The following is an 18,069-nucleotide window of genomic DNA, read 5'->3' on the forward strand; positions in this document are numbered from 1 at the left end:
AAACTTTTGTCATTCAGGCAGATGCTTTACTTTAATTGTCTGTAAACAGTCAATAGAACAAGTCCAAAATATTACACTTGAAATTGGAATGCATCTTAGAGCTACAGGACACAAGGAAAGTAAAGCAGGTACTCATTCACTTGTGTCATAGAATGATTTATCTCATTTTCACTTACTGCCTTTGCTAAATACAGTACTCAGCTCTGGAGCTCTTTAAGACAATTAATTGAAACCCCTTGTTGGCAAGCACTGGAACAGTACCGATGAGTACCTGGGCACAGACATGATAGCAAATTAGTTTTGTACTAATGCTGCTTTTTGTGATGACAAAAGGAAACCTTGCTGGAGCGGGATACTTTTTAATCATTTTTAAATCATTTATGTAAACAGATAATTAAATTGTAAATCTTGATTCAAGTGGTAAAGGAGAATTCATGAGGTTTTAGGAGAAGCGTAGTCACCTTCATCAACAATCCACTGTTAATGAAAATATTATTACTAATCTCAGTTGCTAAAGTTAGTCAGTACTCAATCATTCTACACGTTAGAGGAAACCTCAGTACATTAGCACCAAGTGGAGAAAAAAATCCACAACTCTGAAAGATGACTGGTAGATTTTTATGCCGTTTTAGTACATAAAGGAGCTCTGACAATACAGTGAACAAGAAAACCTTCTCCAAAAGAAAAATTTAGTTGTCCAACCTGATATAGAGACCTTCCTATTTGCTTAGCTATAACCAAATAACACATAGTTTCAGTGGTCTTTGAATAACTAGTTATAGAATTGGACTCTCTGCTTAGGGAAGGGAACAATATTTCATGTAGTGTACTCCTTAAAGATGTATGAAATACATGATTCAATGTTAGTAATGTTTACCTCTTGAAGTTGTTTATGAAGATGCAGCACCCTGAACCATACTTTTATTTGATTTTAAGGCCCTAATAGACAATAAATATCAACACACTAAAACTTGACATAGCAGCTCATCAAAATTCAAAATGTTTTTTCAGTGTCATAACAGCTGCAGCAGCAATGGTTCACAAAGAAGTTGCTTTTTTCAAGTATGCAATAATGTCGGCTCTTTCATTCTGCTTTTTAATTCCAGCAAAAATCATTTTTGTGCCAGGAATGTATTTCTTAGGTTTTCCAAATACTCCAGTGTACTCTCACTCCAGGTAATTCTTAAAAAAGAAAAAAGAAAAAAAACACAGAAATAAAACAGCAAAATGCAAGGCTAGTCTAACATGGTATGTTTCTGGCAGTTACCAAGAGTCTCAAGGTGTGGTGGTCCTCCTGAGCATAATGTGCGCACAATCCAAGGGGAATTTGAACACTAGTGATGCATAATATATGGTGCAGAAAGTGCAAATCATCTTTGAGTCACTTCAGTAATTCAAACATAAATCCCCTTTTTTCCCCCATCATTGTCAGTTGCAGTTATTTGTGCCAGTTCACATGAACAATCCAGTGCTTTTGAACTATGTAAATATCTTTGTAATTTCACTATTTAGAAGATCCAACTGCAAATGAGTGTATAGGGATTGACACTAAACTGTTGACTGCAAAAGGACCTGGATTATTGCAAGAGAATTTGAAGAAGTATTAATGTTTCCTTTCAACCCCACTAAATTCTGCCTGTCAGCAGAAGCTTAATGTTGTACAGAAGCCTACTGAAGTACCTAATCATAACTTAGATATTATTTTGTTAGTTTTCTTTTAATGTTTTGTACTAACATTCATATTATTAGTTCACTAAATTTTCAGTAAGTTAATACATGTTGTAACATATGATATTTTATACAAAGGAAGTCCCACTACAAAGCAAGTGTTAAAAAACATACCCCAGAAACCACAGGAAAATTAAAAAGAAAAAAAAAGTCAACAAATTCTAAAACACCCAGTAACCAGAAAAAAAGAAAAAAAACATAGGACTATATTTGTAATTAATAGCTTCATTTGAATATAGTTTAAAATATTCATTAAAAATGAAAGCTTGAAAAAGAATACAGACTTATTTTCCATTTGTAGATGTTGTGCTGCCTTTCTAGACTGTACTAAAATACAAAGCAAGTCATTGCTTACTAGTAGGTGATGATATTTAGTCAAGTATTGCTGAGTAAAACAAGTGCAGCACACCACGATGCCAGCAGAGGGTAGGAACGAGTAAACAAAATCCAGAAGCACCCTTAACAGAAATGATAATTTGCCCATTGATACCGCACAGTTTTGGGAAAGCTGCATACATTCTGACCTAGCATGATAAATACCAGTAACATTTCTTTTTAATTTATAGGCTGAGAGATTTTGTTTCTGAAACTGCAGTTCAGATTCACCTCACATTTATGCAAAGCAGACAGCTATGAGTTAACTCACTGTGAATGAGCCTCTATGTTGTACCTCTAAAGAAAATGTTGTGGTTTTTTTTTCCTTTTCCAATATATGTTCCATACAGCACTGCACCTCATGTCATGTTAGCTTAACCTTTCTTCTTGTTTGCCTCTGAGCAGGAAAACAGCTTATCCTGTCCTGCAGCCAAATAAACTCCAAAGATTTGGTCCTGTCTTGTGCTTTCCACTTTCTTCAACTGTATGGCACTGAGAACATTTTTGAATAAAGATCTTCTTGCCTTTTTCAACATCACCCATTTTGATGTATGTAAAAATAATAATAAAAATAGAATGACATTGTAGAGAAGTAGTTTGCTATTACTGGCAACATTTATCTTCTACAGTTCTAGAAAATATTTGCCTTGCACAGTAATAAAAATAACATCTCAAATTAAAGAAATATTGACCTGGACTTGTTAAGATGCACAATTTCTTATGTGATCAGGTTATTGACAATCCTATGTCTGGAGGCCAATGTGGTTTTGAGCTACGTAACTGCTCTTACAGCGTTACTTCCATGGTGAGAATAAGGGTTACTTGAAGTTTTTTTAAGAGTTACTTAAAACGTCTCCAAATTTCCTTGAGGGCCACAGTGCAGCTTCAATGTCTCTGTGTACCGTAGATTTCAACTCCTCTGACATATCCAAAATATCCCTTACTCCAGTCTCTTGCTCTAATCTACGTTGTTAAATGTTTTGAGAGCAGGAAGGAGGCTGCCACCACAATAGAGATGTGATGGATTGTTCCTAACCAGAAACAAAACTCCCAGGAGTACTTCACCTCATAAAACAATGCTAGAAAGAAATACAAAGCTCAGTGTTTCCTAAATCAACACACATGAAAATAGCCATGAAAGTATCTGATGAATAACTAATGTTACCTCATTAGGTGTTATCATCTATCATAATTTATATAGAAGGAGTTTTCAAAAAAATCAGCAAGTGTCCTCTAATCTGACATCAAAATAGCTTTTCCAGTTCAGGAGAATGAAAAGTTGTGATTACTTCCCCTCTACTTAAGGATACATATGGATCTTGTTTCATTAACATTTATTAAGACTATACATTTATTTTATAATAGCGTAAACATAAATGTATCTTGAGCTAAACCATATAAAAAATACTCAAGATTCAAATACAGTAATGTCCTTGAAAGTGTTTATTAGGTAGGAAAATGTTGTAATAAGAAATGCAGAACATTTTGAAGACTGTTTCCACAAATACATTACAGTAGATATGCTTCAGTAAATATTAGCTACGCATTCATGCACTACATGTTCAAAATCAGAGGGTTGGACAAGGAAAGATAATAAGGACCAAAAACCAAAACAACCAACAATACCCACACCACAATTCTACTGTGTTATTTTGCAAAAACTCTCGGGACACTCTATATAATCAATAAATATAAAAATATTATAAGTACAAAATAAACAAGAGAGTATGGCTGAGCAGGTTATAATAACAAAAAGAGAACTGATAAAATGCTTGCCCCCATCCTGGCCTTGCTGCAGAACTCCAGAGGATGGATCTCCAAAAGAGATCCTTTCCTACTGGTAGTCAGCTCTTAAATGGGTCTAGGAGAGATGGAGCCAGGCTCCACCTCTTCCAGCAGCACAGCTGAATTGCCTTCACCTGTGCTCCCAGGGCTGACTATTGCTTGCCTCAGGTGATCAATCAGAGGTTCAGGCTGTGATTCAGTAGTTCCCATACACACTTTAAAAGTATCTTTACCATGGCTACTTTTGTACGCCAGTACAAAATGTATTGTATCACCCTTTCAAAAAAATCCAAATTGAAAAGAATGGCTTAATTGTTAAAGCAATACCAGAAGGGTCTGAAAAATATGAAGTCTAATCAGTGTAGATATACAATTGCAGTAATAGGGCACTTAAGAATGCAATCAATAAAACTTCTAAATAATGCAATTAGAAGCAAGATATCTGAATTCTCAAAAGCAATAACGGAACAATGTTTTGCTATATTCAAGACGACTTAGAATTGTATTGATGATGGCATGCCAACTGGGAAATATTCAAGTACGGCATTCAAAGATGCAGAATCAATGTTATCAAATCACACTATGACATAAGCTCATTAAAGTATGTATGTAAAAGAGAGTTGTGGATTTAGCCAAAAGGATAGTTGTGCTTCCTGGTGTTTGGTGTATAGAACTATATTGGTTTACTTTTTACCATTCGGTCCTATCTTTATTTGTTTATTTATTTATTTACAGTCTAGAGAGCGTCTTTAAAAAGTCTTCAACTACCACTACAGCATCAGGGTTTTACCATTTATCTTAGTAAAAGTTAGCCTTTCAAAAAATTCCCTTCTAAGGTAATGTTTCTTCCCCAAAACAGTCCTGGGTAGGAGCTCTGAGCTCTTCTCTCAGTCTGTACACATACTTAGGATTGCCCCAACTCAATGTCTTGCATTGTGGAACCTCATTAAGTTCTTGATTGTACATTTTTCAAGCCTGTCCAGATCCCTCTGGATGGTGTATCTCACTTCTATTGTGCCAGTGGCACCACTCATCTTGCTGGCATCTGCAAACTTGCTGAGGCTGCACTCAATCCCATCATCTATGTCAGCGATAAATATGTTAAGGAGTACTGGTCCCAGAACCGACCCCTGTGGGATGCCACTCATCACCAGCCTCCATTTGGACACAAAACTGTGGAGCACAACGCTCAGGCTGCAACCACCCAACCAATTCTTTATTCACCAAACAGCCTTCAAGTCCGCATCTCTCCAGTCTAGAGATAGGGATGTGATGTGGGATCACGTCAAAGGCCTTGCACAAGCACAAGGAGGTGACATCAGTTGCCCTTCCTTTGTCCGTTAGTCTTCTTCATCCATTTATAAAACAACAGCTGAAGTTTAATTGCTAACACAGCTGCTGGGCAGGTACCAAACATCTGGAAACACTTTTTTTTCCCTCCTCCATGTAATGTGCAGACTAGCAGAAGAAGCCAGTCTGAATAAAAAATACCAAACGATACAAAAACAAACAAACAAACCCAAACAACAAAACAAAAAAAACAACAAACAAACCAGAAAAACGAAAGCAAATCAAAAAAGAAACAACACCCCGAGGACACCCCAAAACAAGAGTTGTACTCAGGCTGTGTTCCTTCAAGAGACCCATTTTTAATTGTAGCCTTGTAGCTGGGCACGCAGGCAATGGCAGCATCCTTACGCAGGGAAGCTAACCAAGGCTTAGCTAAGGACCTTCTCAAAGGAAGCCACAGCACCACGAGCCAGGCGAAAGCGGCACCCCGCCACCCACTGCACCCCACCCGACCCCGCCTGCACCCCTCCTCGCGCGGCCCTCAGCCCTGCCAACGGAACGTCACGAAGAGGCGGCCAATCATGAAGAGGAGATCTCCGCGCCTTCTCTTCTGATTGGCGAGTGGCAGATCCGGGGGGCGGGACTAAGCGCTACACCCCCCCCTTTCCGGGGTGTGCAGGAGGTGGTGCGCTCCGTGCGCCGTCCCAGCGGCCCGCGCGGGGACGTGGCGCGGCGTGGGGGGGGGGGGGGGGGGGGGGGGTGCGGCCATGTTGTCTCCCCGGCGGAAGGAATCGGGCGGCAGCGCTTCGCCCGCCCCCGAGCAGAGCCAGCGCTCCTCCGCAGCCCGCGAGCCGAGCGGCGGCCCCGCCATGGAGGAGAGCAGCGGATTCCGGCTGTCGGCCGAGTGCCTGGACGAGCCTCCCAACAGCCGCGTTTTCGTGGTGCTGGGCAAGGACGCGGGCGAGGCGCTGATTCGGGAGCGCTTCGCCCCGTTCGGGGACATCCAGAACATCTGGCTGCTGCGCGACAAGCGCACCAACGAGTCCCGAGGCATCGCCTTCATCAAGTTCGCCCGCAGCTCGCAGGCCTGCCGGGCCATGGAGGAGATGCACGGCCGCAGCCTGGCCCCCGACACCAAGCCCATCAAGGTACGGCCGGGTCGGGCCGGAGCCTTCGGGCCGCCCTCAGCCCGCATCCGTCCCGGCACGGCGGAGGGCCGCAGCTCGCAGGGTGTTGCCTTTGGCCCCGCTGCGTCGTGAGAGCTGCTGCGGGCTTGGGTGAAGTGCGGTGCCTGAAAACTATCCTGTCTCTGTTGTATCGCTTTCTTAAAACCTTTAATGCCTGTACGGTATTTCAAGGGAATGTATTGTAGGTGCTTTAATGTCTTTGCAAGAGTGCTTTATGTGGGTTTCGTATCTCGTGCACAAGCTCTTTGCGTTTTTAAATCTATGGAACCTGGTGGTAGGTTTCAGCCTCTTGAATTGTTTTTGCATTCCTCAGATAATGATAACATTTGAACGATTTTGTACACTGAAGATCCCATGCACTTTACTGTGGGGAAAAGATGAGCATTTAGGGAAATCTTTCTTGCTGTTAGAAGTCAGGAGATCTGAGCTGTGCTCCTTATCTTCCTGCACAACCATTACAAAAACAATTCCAGAGTTCTGTGAAACCAATTGCTACTTTTGCACACTGAGCTTGTTTGGAAGGTTCTTACTGTTTTTAGGGTGGGTTTTTTTTCTTTTTTTTTTCCTTGCCTGGATATCTTCTAGGATAACTTCTGGGATGTGGTTTTCAGGTAAAGTTTGTTTTGAAAACTAAGATATTCTCACTACAGATCTGAGAAGCTATGGTTAAGTGAGTGCTACCTGCAGACTGTGGTCTAGCTGAGCTGGAAACTGAAGCTCCCGATTTCCCCCTGCACCTCATTTGTTTCAGTTTGTGCGCTCTTTTCATTCTCATTAAGACTGCTATACTAGGGCTAACCAGTTGCAATAAAGCATGTGCTGCTATATCAGATGCCCCCTGTGGCACTGGCAGTGTTACTGGACTGGGCTTTAATATTCCTTGCCGTACTGCGTTATCCCCAGTGGAAACTTGTGCTGCCTGCTGTCCTGCTTGAGAAACCATTTTGGGTGTCCTGTGCTTACAGGTCTTCTGTTGCAGGTGCATCTGTGATCAGAGATGTTCTTTTTCTTACTAAGAAATCTATATAACGTGAGTGAGAAATGCAAAAATTTGCCTAAAAACTAACTTGGGATTTGGCTAGGACTCTTCCTCCAGTAGTTAATGTAACTTTTCTTAGGTATTCATTGCACAATCAAGAGCTTCTGGAAGCCACCGAGATGTTGAAGATGAGGAGCTTACACGAATCTTTGTTATGATACCAAAGACCTATACAGAGGAAGACCTGCGAGAGAAGTTTAAGGTGCTGATTCACTGTTAGCTTTTTTCTTAATTTTTCAGAGGAGCTTAAATCATGGAACTCTAATGCATTTTCAAATATTGTGTATTAATACATTTCTTAATTGTTCTAGATGTATGGAGACATTGAGTATTGCAGCATTATTAAAAACAAGACTACTGGAGAAAGCAAAGGTTTGGGCTATGTGAGGTACTTAAAACCATCGCAAGCTGCCCGAGCGATTGAGGAGTGTGATCGAAGTAAGAATCTAATTGAACTCGTTAAAATCTTTCACGATAAATGTGTACCATCATTAATATACCTTTAATTGTTACATTTGCTTGCAGGTAAATTATTTATGGTGTGTAAACACATCTTGAGACAAAAGTTCTGTTGCAAATGAAAATAGTATTACTAACATTCACCTAATAATGTTCTTGTATCACTAGCCCCTGGAAGGAAGATCAGTGAAAAGAGTGTAGAAATTGATAGTTTGTCTTAAACCAGGTGATATTCTCATTTAGATTTCATACCCAGGACAACCTCATTTTTAGATATATATATGGGAATGCATATACTATATATATCAAACATAATCCATAAATAATAAATTTGTTGTAAATAAACTTAACCTAAAATTGTTCTTAGGTAATTTGTTTTTTCCTTCTTCCCTCCCCCCTTCCATTTAATATTGGGATTAATGTATTACAGAAAATAAGTCTTTGCCCACTTTATAATCAACCATTTGTCATTTATGCCTTGGTACCAAACAGTTGTTAAGGAATTGGAATAAATCCAGTGGAGGGCTGCTAAAGTGCATGACCTGTGAGGAGGGGGCTCAGGGACTGGGCCTGCTCAGCCAGTAGAGAGGCTTTTGGGGAAACTTAACAGCACTTTTCCAGTCCAACCTCCTTCACTTACTAAATATTAAACACTTTGGCATGTAGTTTTAGGTTTTCTGTTATTGTTTTTTTCTTTTTGTTGTGTGGGAGTTTTTTGCTCATTTTTGTTTTTTTTAAGTAATATGCCTGGTGTATCATAAGAAGTTCTGAACAATTATTATCCCTATGCAAGAATACTCATAAAAATGAGTGATATTTATTAGCAGTTCAATTTATTTCCTTTATGATTTGAGTTTGAAATGAAATGGATTAGATGGCCTAAGAGTTAATACGTACTTAATACCTAAACTACTGATAAACAGAATGTAGATCAGCACAAAACATCTATGAGCAGCTGTTACAGTTCTGTGGAAGTTGAGCTGATTGCCTCCAGAACATCTCCAAGTCCTGCCAAATATCACAGAATGGTTGAGGTTGGAGGGGACTCCTGGAATTTGTCTTGTCTGGAAGCACGTCCAGATGGCTTTGAATATTAATTAGGTTATTCACAAGGACATGCCTGAGTTGTTTTAGGTACTGATGCATGGTCACCCACAGAGTAAGTAGGCTCACTTGCACTTAACATGTTCCACATGTGACACTTGTCATTGATTATGCCGACTTGCGAGAGTTACATGTTAAATGAGAGTATTTGGTGTTTATTCTGAGTAAAGTGTTGTTGAATGAGATATTTAGAGAATGAAGATATGTTCAGAAATATTTAAAGTATGCTGAGATGTTGCAATATGTGTGATGGTTTCTTCCAGGCTACCGAGCCATTTTGGCTGAACCGAAAAATAAGTCATCTGAATCTTTTGAACATGAATATTATAGCAATAATGCAAGACAAGAACCAAGAGGAAACGTATTTCCATTTTGTAAGTCACAGTTTTCTATACTGAAAATTATTTGTAATCAAATCACAATCTAAAGGCAGTTTGGAAAAAGGCAGTCTAAAGGAAGCCTAGTTTCACAGCTGGTGGATTAGATGTTTGAGTTAGAAATGAGGTGGGCATTTCACTCCTATGTTGTTATGGCATGCTTTGGTCTAGTTGCCTGATTATTTCAAGATCTGCATTCATGAAAAATGCATATTACTTTTGGTGTGTAATTCACTTAGATTGCAGTTTTCATTCAAATTTCAGAAGCATATGAATTGAAGGCATGCTTATTATAATGAATTTGGTTGTTTATTTTTGTGTTGATTCTTGAGGTGCTCAGCCAGAGTTTTGTAGTTTTGAAAAAAATGAGACCAGAATTCAGGAGTCAGTCTCCAAACGTCTGTCAGTGGTATCACGGCTTCCTTTTATCCAAGAACAGCTGTTTGCCCTCTTTGATCTAGTCCCAGGACTGGAGTATTGTGATGTTCAGCGAGATCCTCATACTAATAATGGTAAGTAAAACTAAGTAAGTAAAAGCTTTTTCTTGTGTCAGTGGTTAAGTACTACCATTGCCTAAGACTAAACATTCTATTTTTATTGAACCCTCATTTACAAAAAGAAAATAATAAAGTAATTATATGTAAGACTAACAGAATCTCAGGAAGGGACATAATCAAATCCTTGAGAATCACTATTTTCGTCAAGTGAAGTTAATAGTTCTAGACATAATGGAAAGAAAAATACCTGTAGATTAGACATCTGTTTATAGGACATTAAAAGTAGATCACTGAGTTCTCATCGTGAAATAGTTTGGTGTGTGGGGGTGTGTAGTGTGTTTAAAAAAAAAAAAAATAAATAAAATAAAAATAAAAAAAAAAAACTGACATGAGTAAATGGGATGAAATCATTCCAAAGCATAACTTCTTTTGTATTGGAAGAATTGTTTTGGTTTCAGTGTTCTTGTTTTGCTGTAGATGGAAAAACACGAAGGAGCCCTGTGCAGTGTGAAATGGAAATGATTCAGTTACAGTGTAACTGTACAGTGCCACTGTTGGAATAATTATATTTTTAGACTATTGTTCTAACTGAGAGTTAGGCAAGAAGACATGTCCTATGTTGCTGTATTACCAGCTTTTCAAATTAATATAAACATAGGTGATTTGTCACTAGTTAATTTCAGGGTAGTTTATTTCACAAATAATATTAATATTGCTAGTAAGGAATGTACAACGTGGTAAAGAGACTTAGGAATTTTGTAGCATCCATGACTAACCTGTAGTTTGATCCTACTTCTTTACATGAGAGTATCTTAACATTTGCTTGTAAAGCACTGGAACCATGTGTGTTGTATTTGTAGGGTATGCTGTGATTCAGTACAGTACAGCTGCATCAGCTATATATGCCAAGTATAAGCTACATGGGTTTGAGTATCCTCCTGGAAACAGATTAACTGTCATTTTTCTAGAAGATGGGAATGACAGTTCAGAGTAAGTACCAATACTTAGAAAAATTGGTAAGTTGTATTCTGGAGAACAAAACTATTATTATTTCTTATTTAACAATAGAAGGTAACAGTGGTGTTACTAAATTAGTTTCACACTTTGTGTGTTGGTTCTTTGTTTTATTTTTTGAAGTTGAGAATGAATATCTTGATTTAAGAGGAATTAATTTGAGGAAAGATTAAAATATATATTCCTAAGACATGTTAGGAAACTTGGCAAGAATCCTTAAAGGTCCCTGTAATAAGTAGGGTGTCTAATGTATTTTTTGAGGCTTTATATTTGAAGCAGATATTGCTTGCTTGATCTGTTAGCAGTGTTTGCAGTACTGCAGACAGTGGCCTTGTGAAACACACAGGCTGAATAAATCCAAGGATCTGGTTTTTTTACTTGTAAAATCTGGCAATCCTTATACTTCAAACCTAAATATCTGAATGCTGGTAGAAGTGGAAGTAACCTATGTGTTTTTCTATAGTGAATACTTCAGATTCCTTTAGGAAAGAAATGGAGCTATTTGATACATCAGAGCTGTTCTGGGATACAAATAAAAACAGTACTGTACAGAGCCATGATGGGAAAATTGACTTCGGAAGTGTTATGCCTGATCTAAGCTTGAAAAAATTCATTGCAAATATCCTTCTTGCAAATGTTGTCTTTTGCTCTTCAGTACTTTCCTATGATTTTATGGCCTTAAAACATAGGCTGTGTAAACGTGCAATTGCTTTTCTTATCCTCCCATCAGAATGAAGGAAAGAGTATTGGAGAATGAGAGCTGGAAATGAACTTCATTTGATAATGTTCTGTCTTCTGATTTGAATCCCTGTGCTTTTCTTTTAAAAACAAGAGAAACTTCTGTCTCTTCTGTTACCTTGGCACCTTTCACGTGATGTTAAGGGTTCTGTAGAGTTGATGTTTCTTTTTTGTTGTAATATTGGAAAAAGCAAGGAGTTTTGTGTTTCTGTGTAGAACTGAGTTTTTTCAGTGGGTTGCTGGTAGAATGTATGCTTTCAGATTGAGTTTAGAGTGTTATGGAAGTCTCTTTTTTTAATTATGTACTTGAGTTTGCAGATTATTGTTATCTTCATGTGTTTCTAGGATGAACTTTATTTTCCTCTTGCTGAAGTTAACTAACGTAGTTCTTGCTTTAAAACAATTCATTATCACTTCTTGCAGCCTCATCAGAAAAATGGCAACACAACTGGTAACAGCACATATGACCTCAGTGCTGCGAAATAATAACGCAATTGTTCAGCAGTATAGGACACCTCCTGTAAGTTAATATGATGGATGCTGTTAATAGTCATTTTCTTTGAATTAAGAAACTCCGGATGTAAAGAGCACTGCCTGCTTTTCTTCTGTAATAGCTTCAGATGCTACATATTTAGAAAATATTTAGAATATTTAGAAATACCTCTGGTTGATTTGTGTGTGTGTATTGGTTTTTTTTTCATTCCCTTTAAATATCTGACCTTATTTCTTTGTTATTCAATTTAATGAAGTAGATTTAAATTAACTGTTAGAGCCTATCTATGTCCTGTAGTAGGAACAAAAATTCTGAACAAGATGAAATGATGCTATTTTTTCTCCTAGGATTGATTTATAGTTGATTTTTTTTCTTCTCCTGTTTCAGCAGGCATTTGGAGGAACCTCTGGCTCACCGTTACTTCAGCCCCAAACTGATGCTTTGCTTCCACCACCCAAAAAAAAAGTTCCACCTGACACTTCTGTGAAGGAAAGGCTTTTCATACTTTTTCATCCTCATCCTTTACCTGTGACTATACTGGAGGATGTTTTCTGGTAAGGCTTCATATACAGCTAAGTGTTTTTCCTAACAGTGGAGTACTTAAAATAAGTGTTGAAAATAAAAAACAAAAGAATAAAAAAGGTTGCCATCAGGAGAACTCCAAGAAAAAAATAAGACAGGATCAGTAAATAATGGCTTCTTTTTAAACAAGCATCTAATGGAATAACAGTGCAGTATGCTTATAGTAAACGTAACCATAAAAATTATTTAACCAAGAACATAGTACTTCCTGTTCTTGTAGTTTAATTAATTTGTCACTTTCTTCTACAAGATTACCATATGGAATTAAAGTATTTTGGTAAATTTCCGCAGTAATTTAAGGAGGGTAAGTTTAGGGAGACTTTTTCCAGATAGGTTTTGATGGTTTGCATCTTATTGATGCTTTTTCAGCAGTCATTTCACACTACTCTCATATGAGAAACAAGGTCATAATTGAAAATTATGAAAATTGAAAAAAAGGTTTTAATTGACAATTCTTGCCATCTTTAAATCAAATCCACAATTCAGCTGTTCACCAGTGGTTTGATTGCTTCTTTCTTTCTACTATGCTGTTGAAGAGTACATTTCCCTTTTCTGATAGCTGGCATTTGCAGCAATTATCTGGAAAGCAAAGTATTTTCTAAGCCCCAGGATAGGAAAAGAAGTGATATGCACTACTATTAGAATTCTAAAAATGTACCTTTTTTATGTACTGGACTTTCTGGTCTTGATACTTATGTAACTTCAGTATGAAGTAGACTTTTACTTCAAACTTGCTAAGGAACAGTCTAGGAATCTCCTGAGGATTTAGATTTTCTATGAGGCTTTAGCTTTTGCTTTGTGAGTCATTTCAGCAAGACCTTTTCAAAGATGAATTGCAGCTGAACAAGTTCATTTAAATAAGATGTGAGTGAGTTGCCTCAGATGCCTTTGCAATTGTCTGGTGGTTTTTATTTGGGGTGGGTGAGGTTTTGTTCATTTGTTTAGTATTTACTGTGTGTGGCTATTTCATAGAGTAGCTTTAGTGATTCTAAAAGAATATGTAATTGTAGTTCTACTGTAATATTCCATGGAAGACTTTGCCTATAGACTCTTTGGGCTTATTTCCATTCTTGTGCAGAATTCTAGAGAAGGGAATGAAAACTAGGACCTTTCAAGGCAGATAACACAAGATGAGAATGGAGAATTTGCAGCTATCAAATTTCATAGTTGAGATTGGATGATAGCTGTCAGTGCTGCATCAAAACCTGTGAACTCTTCTGTTGTTGTTCTTTCTTTTTTTTTTTTTTTTTCAGTCGTTTTGGAAACTTAATAAAAGTTTATCTCGTGGCTGGAAAAAATGTGGCCTATGCAAAATTTGCAGACAGAGCAAGTGCCAGTGAGGCCATAACTGCGTTACATGGCAAGATTGTGAATGGTGTCAGACTTAAAGTAAGGTTGGCAGACTCCCCCACAGAGGAATCTAACAAACGTCAGAGAACCTACTAAGTAGGTGAGTACCCAGTCACAGTGGTTGTGTAAGCTGAAGTTCAATTATTTGAAATAGTTGGAAGAAAGGCATTTTGAAGTTGTATCATGATAAATTTTAAATTTCAAGTTAGTTGATAGCTAGAAATATACCTAACTTATGGGGGTTGTGTATGTATGGGGTGTGTGTATGGGTGTGTATATGTTTATATATACAAACTTTTATTTTAGTAAAGAAGTCTTTATTTTTTTAATGTTTCTACAAACACGAAACAATTAACAACAATCTGGATGTTCATAGAAACATTAACTATATGTACATAAAAGTAGCAGGTCTAACTGAAAGAGTATTGGAAAAATAAACGTTGTAACTGAGACCAGCTTGTGTGTGTCTTTCTTTTGTTACAAACACATGCCCTGAGTGTGATATTGAGTAAGGATGCTGAGTATAGTCCTGGAAAGAACAAATGAAGTAAGGAGTAAATAAAATGGCTGTGGGAATGTTGCTAAGTGAAACCAAACGATCTTTAGTAATTTGGGACTGGATCTGGACTCTCAAATATCAGAGGTAGCTGGAATGTGCGATGGTGAACAAGATACTGCAGAATGTGTGGTGAGGTGAATGTTTAAAGTGCTAAGTTTAAGTATTTTAGTTAATGACATGGCCAATAAAATGTGGTAGAGCTTGTATATGGAGGCTTTACAAACTTTAGGAACCGTAACTCACTTGTTCTTATGAAACATTGGTTTAATTCAAATTTTATATTACTTTTTTAATAGGCCATTGAGAGTATGATTCCAGATAATTTCAGTAACCAGATCTCTATTGCTGGAGGGGGAAAAAAAAAGAGGTTGTTTCTTTCTCTTTTTTTTTTCCTCGTCCTTTTCTCATTCTAAAAATATCACTTGAAATCCCAACTCTCTTCACATCAGTGTTTTACGTGGAAATTTCACACCTTGTCATTTCAGTGTGGGTATTTTCCATGACCTGGGAGTTACAAAGGCCAAAAAAGACTTCACCTGCATGACTCTCCTTCTTTTCCTAAGGACTTCCGTGTTTCTCTTTTGATAAGCAGCAGTTTTTGAAGGTCTTTTCATGTATGACTTAAAAAGGAAAAAAAACAAATCTGTCTGCATGGAATTGGAGCTAAAACTCTTCTGAAACGTAAAAATTGTCAGTTCCATTGAATGCAATTCATACCCATGTTTTTATTTACAAAGTTTTTTTCTTAAATGTGTTTTTTTTAAAGCATCTAATAATAAAAGACCAAATCTTTCTATCATTATAGGGGAAGCTATGATTTGAAGTGTAATGTAATACCAACTCTGTCTTGATTACAAAAAAACCCTACTTTTTACTACAAAAGTATAGATACGATAAAAACATCCAAAGTTAGTAATAAACCTCAGAAAATGTTAATTCCTGAAAAAAATAATTGCAGGCTGCAGTTGTGTCCTGAGTGAGGATGAGGCTGCCTATTACTTGTAAGACTGGCTTTCTGGAAAGTAGTGACTGAAAGTGGTTTAGAGTTTCTAGGTAGTTAACTGCTTGCTATGCAGAAGTTGTTAAGAGTTGAGAGAATTCTTGGGTTTAGTGGGAAATTCCTGGATGTAATAGGAGGGAATATTAGCATTAGAGAAAGCATTACTGTTCATGTTGTAAAGGTTATCTAACTTTCTGAATGATAAGAAAACAGACCAAAGAATTATTTATAGTCTAAAACCTGAGTTTAGAGGGACTGAGTCTGAAGACATGACCCAATCTCAATCTATAAGTATGCTCAAATAAACAAAGAGAAGAGGTGGTGTGTGTTTATTACTTGTTTTTTAGTGATAATATATAGGATCCTGTGGTAGGAAGTTGATGCCAGATGTATTCACCTGCTGTAGGAAGCCTGCTTTGGCGGGGGGGTTGGACTTGATGGCCTTTGGAGGTTCCTTCCAACCCCTACAACTCTGATTCTGTATTCACAAAGTAGAAGTAAAGACCTGGCTCTTTCTAATGGTAATTACCTGTGAGATGACTTTATGTAGGAAAATCATGCATTTTGCAAAACATAAATAATTTAGGATGGTGTTTTGATTCCAGGCTAACTATTTATTTTTGTGGTTTGGGATATTTAAAAACTGAAACTGAATGCATGATGGTGCTTTCTGCTTTAAAATGTCAGTAAACTTGGTTAGTGTTTTACGCCGTACTGCAGTACAAAGAATGTATGGGAGTCTGTCATAGATGAAAAGCGAGTACAGGGTGGAAATTTTTAGTTATCGCTCCAAGACAGTGGACTTCCATTGGCTGCAGAAGCTACTTGGTCCACTGTATTAATGGGAGAGGGAGGGAAAGAATCAAATGATTAGCTCTACTTCCCTGTTTTTAAACAGTTTTTTTTATAGTTTATACAGTTTTAGTAACAATCTAGTTACTAAAACTAGATTGTTGCCTTACCCTCTAATTTTCCTAACACAGCTAACATCAAAAGCATAAAAATGATTGTGCAGGATTTGGAAATTCACTAAGGGTTTGGCTATTGGTAAAGGTTACTGAGATAAGTGAGAGAAGTACGTGGCATCCTTCTTACTGTTACAGAAAATGTTTAAAAGCAAAAATTCAGAATTTAGAAAATAACTCTTAACACAAATCCCTGAATTGACTTGCATTGTTTTTATTCACTTAAATCTTTTTTTAAAAAAACTTGAAGTTTAATGTGTACACATAATGACTTACTGCTGTGCAAAAGTATTTTAAAATAGTAATTACATAAGAGTTGAAAAATATGCCAAAATAATAATTTTTCAAATATTTTTTATCAGCACTGTACTGTAGAAAAATTGCTGACTTACACTCACTGCTCAGAATGAGGCACTTTCTTTTTTTTAAAAAAAAGGAAGTATGTATGATACTGAATATTATTCTTCTGAATGTGTTAAAAGCCTTTATCACCTAGGCTGTTGTAATGCAAATAGGTATGTTGCTTTTTGATACTATTTTTGTACTTGTGTTTTTTCTACAGAACTAAATAATGACATGACCCTCGACTGACTGACTGACTGAAACGTGACTAGACATGGTTCCTGGGGACAGTGACATCTTTTTCTTTTCTTTCTTCCTTTTCTTTTGCATTGTTACTCTGTTGGTATCATACTTTCTGTTTTTAAGAAGTGTGGACACGCAGTTTTAAAAGAATCTAGCAGTTTTAAAATTGTATACTGATGATTGTTCATGTAGAATCCTGTTATCTTGTATTCCAGAAATAAATCTCTTGTGCTAACCTAAGTACCACAAACATGGAAATAGCAGTGATGGGAGTCAGGTTTTTGTGGCTTGACCTGCTTAATTGATAATGAATCAAATTGTAACTACTCGAAGGCACTTCCAGTGGTCAGAATTTCTACTGAATTCTACTGAAGTAGAGCAGTAAATGAAAAGAAAGTGAAAGAGCTATTTCAAAAACTACTAGCATATTTGAGAGTATTAAGTCAGATTTGATGGAAAAGCCATATTCATGAAAGTGATTCAAGAACAGTCTTAAATATTTCACTGACTTGGACCAAGAGTATTCATTATGCTTTATATACTGTTTAGTGTAAAGGACACTTGACTATGGGTCAAGCTATCAAAGCTGCTTGCATTTATCATTTTCTTGAGGTACTGTCATTGTAACTACGGAGAAATTATGGAGTCTGGGAATGTTTTTTCCCTATCTTTCACTTCTTTTCTTAAGAAGCTTTCAATGAATACATTGTTGAAGAATTGGGTAATTGAACAACAGTTCAGTATTTCAGGAAGATGAAGAGAATTTGAGTGTTGCTAAAGAGTAAACAAAGATAATTTGAATAAGTATTTGCAAAGATAATTGTCAAATACAAATACTTCCTGAATGCTATATGTTGAATTGAAAAATTTGTTGGTTATTAAATGTTTACAGATAAAACTGAAATTCTAACTGCATGCACGCTGGTGTACAAGCACACTCTT

General features: G+C 37.1%; 2 protein-coding genes across 4 annotated transcripts; one reads left to right on the plus strand and one right to left on the minus strand.

Annotated features, from left to right (window-relative positions):
• Nucleotides 1–701: 701 nt before the first annotated feature.
• Nucleotides 702–2,646, minus strand: LOC116233931 (cytochrome c, somatic-like). Its single transcript, XM_031601134.2, is given in 3 exon segments — nucleotides 702–1,145; nucleotides 1,148–1,182; nucleotides 2,483–2,646. Coding segments are annotated over 3 exon segments (306 nt in total). The 3' UTR covers nucleotides 702–1,038.
• A 3,264-nt stretch (nucleotides 2,647–5,910) lies between these two features.
• Nucleotides 5,911–18,046, plus strand: RBM45 (RNA binding motif protein 45). Of its 3 annotated transcripts, none has more exons than XM_031601371.2 (10): nucleotides 5,911–6,326; nucleotides 7,484–7,606; nucleotides 7,716–7,842; nucleotides 9,231–9,341; nucleotides 9,677–9,856; nucleotides 10,702–10,831; nucleotides 12,017–12,113; nucleotides 12,474–12,640; nucleotides 13,922–14,118; nucleotides 17,105–18,046. In XM_031601371.2, the coding sequence occupies exons 1-9, from the start codon at nucleotides 5,946–5,948 to the stop codon at nucleotides 14,112–14,114; spliced, it is 1,509 nt and encodes a 502-aa protein (XP_031457231.1). In that variant the 5' UTR covers nucleotides 5,911–5,945; the 3' UTR covers nucleotides 14,115–14,118; nucleotides 17,105–18,046. The 3 variants fall into 3 exon arrangements, with proteins under 3 accessions (XP_031457231.1, XP_031457233.1, XP_031457232.1); XM_031601373.2 differs by having other exon boundaries at nucleotides 12,477–12,640; XM_031601372.2 differs by lacking the exon at nucleotides 17,105–18,046 and adding an exon at nucleotides 15,063–16,735.
• The last annotated feature ends 23 nt before the right edge of the window (nucleotides 18,047–18,069 follow it).

The sequence above is a fragment of the Phasianus colchicus genome, chromosome 7 (genome assembly GCF_987193195.1).
Source record: "Phasianus colchicus chromosome 7, bPhaCol1.hap1.1, whole genome shotgun sequence".
NCBI classification, from domain to species: domain Eukaryota; kingdom Metazoa; phylum Chordata; class Aves; order Galliformes; family Phasianidae; genus Phasianus; species Phasianus colchicus.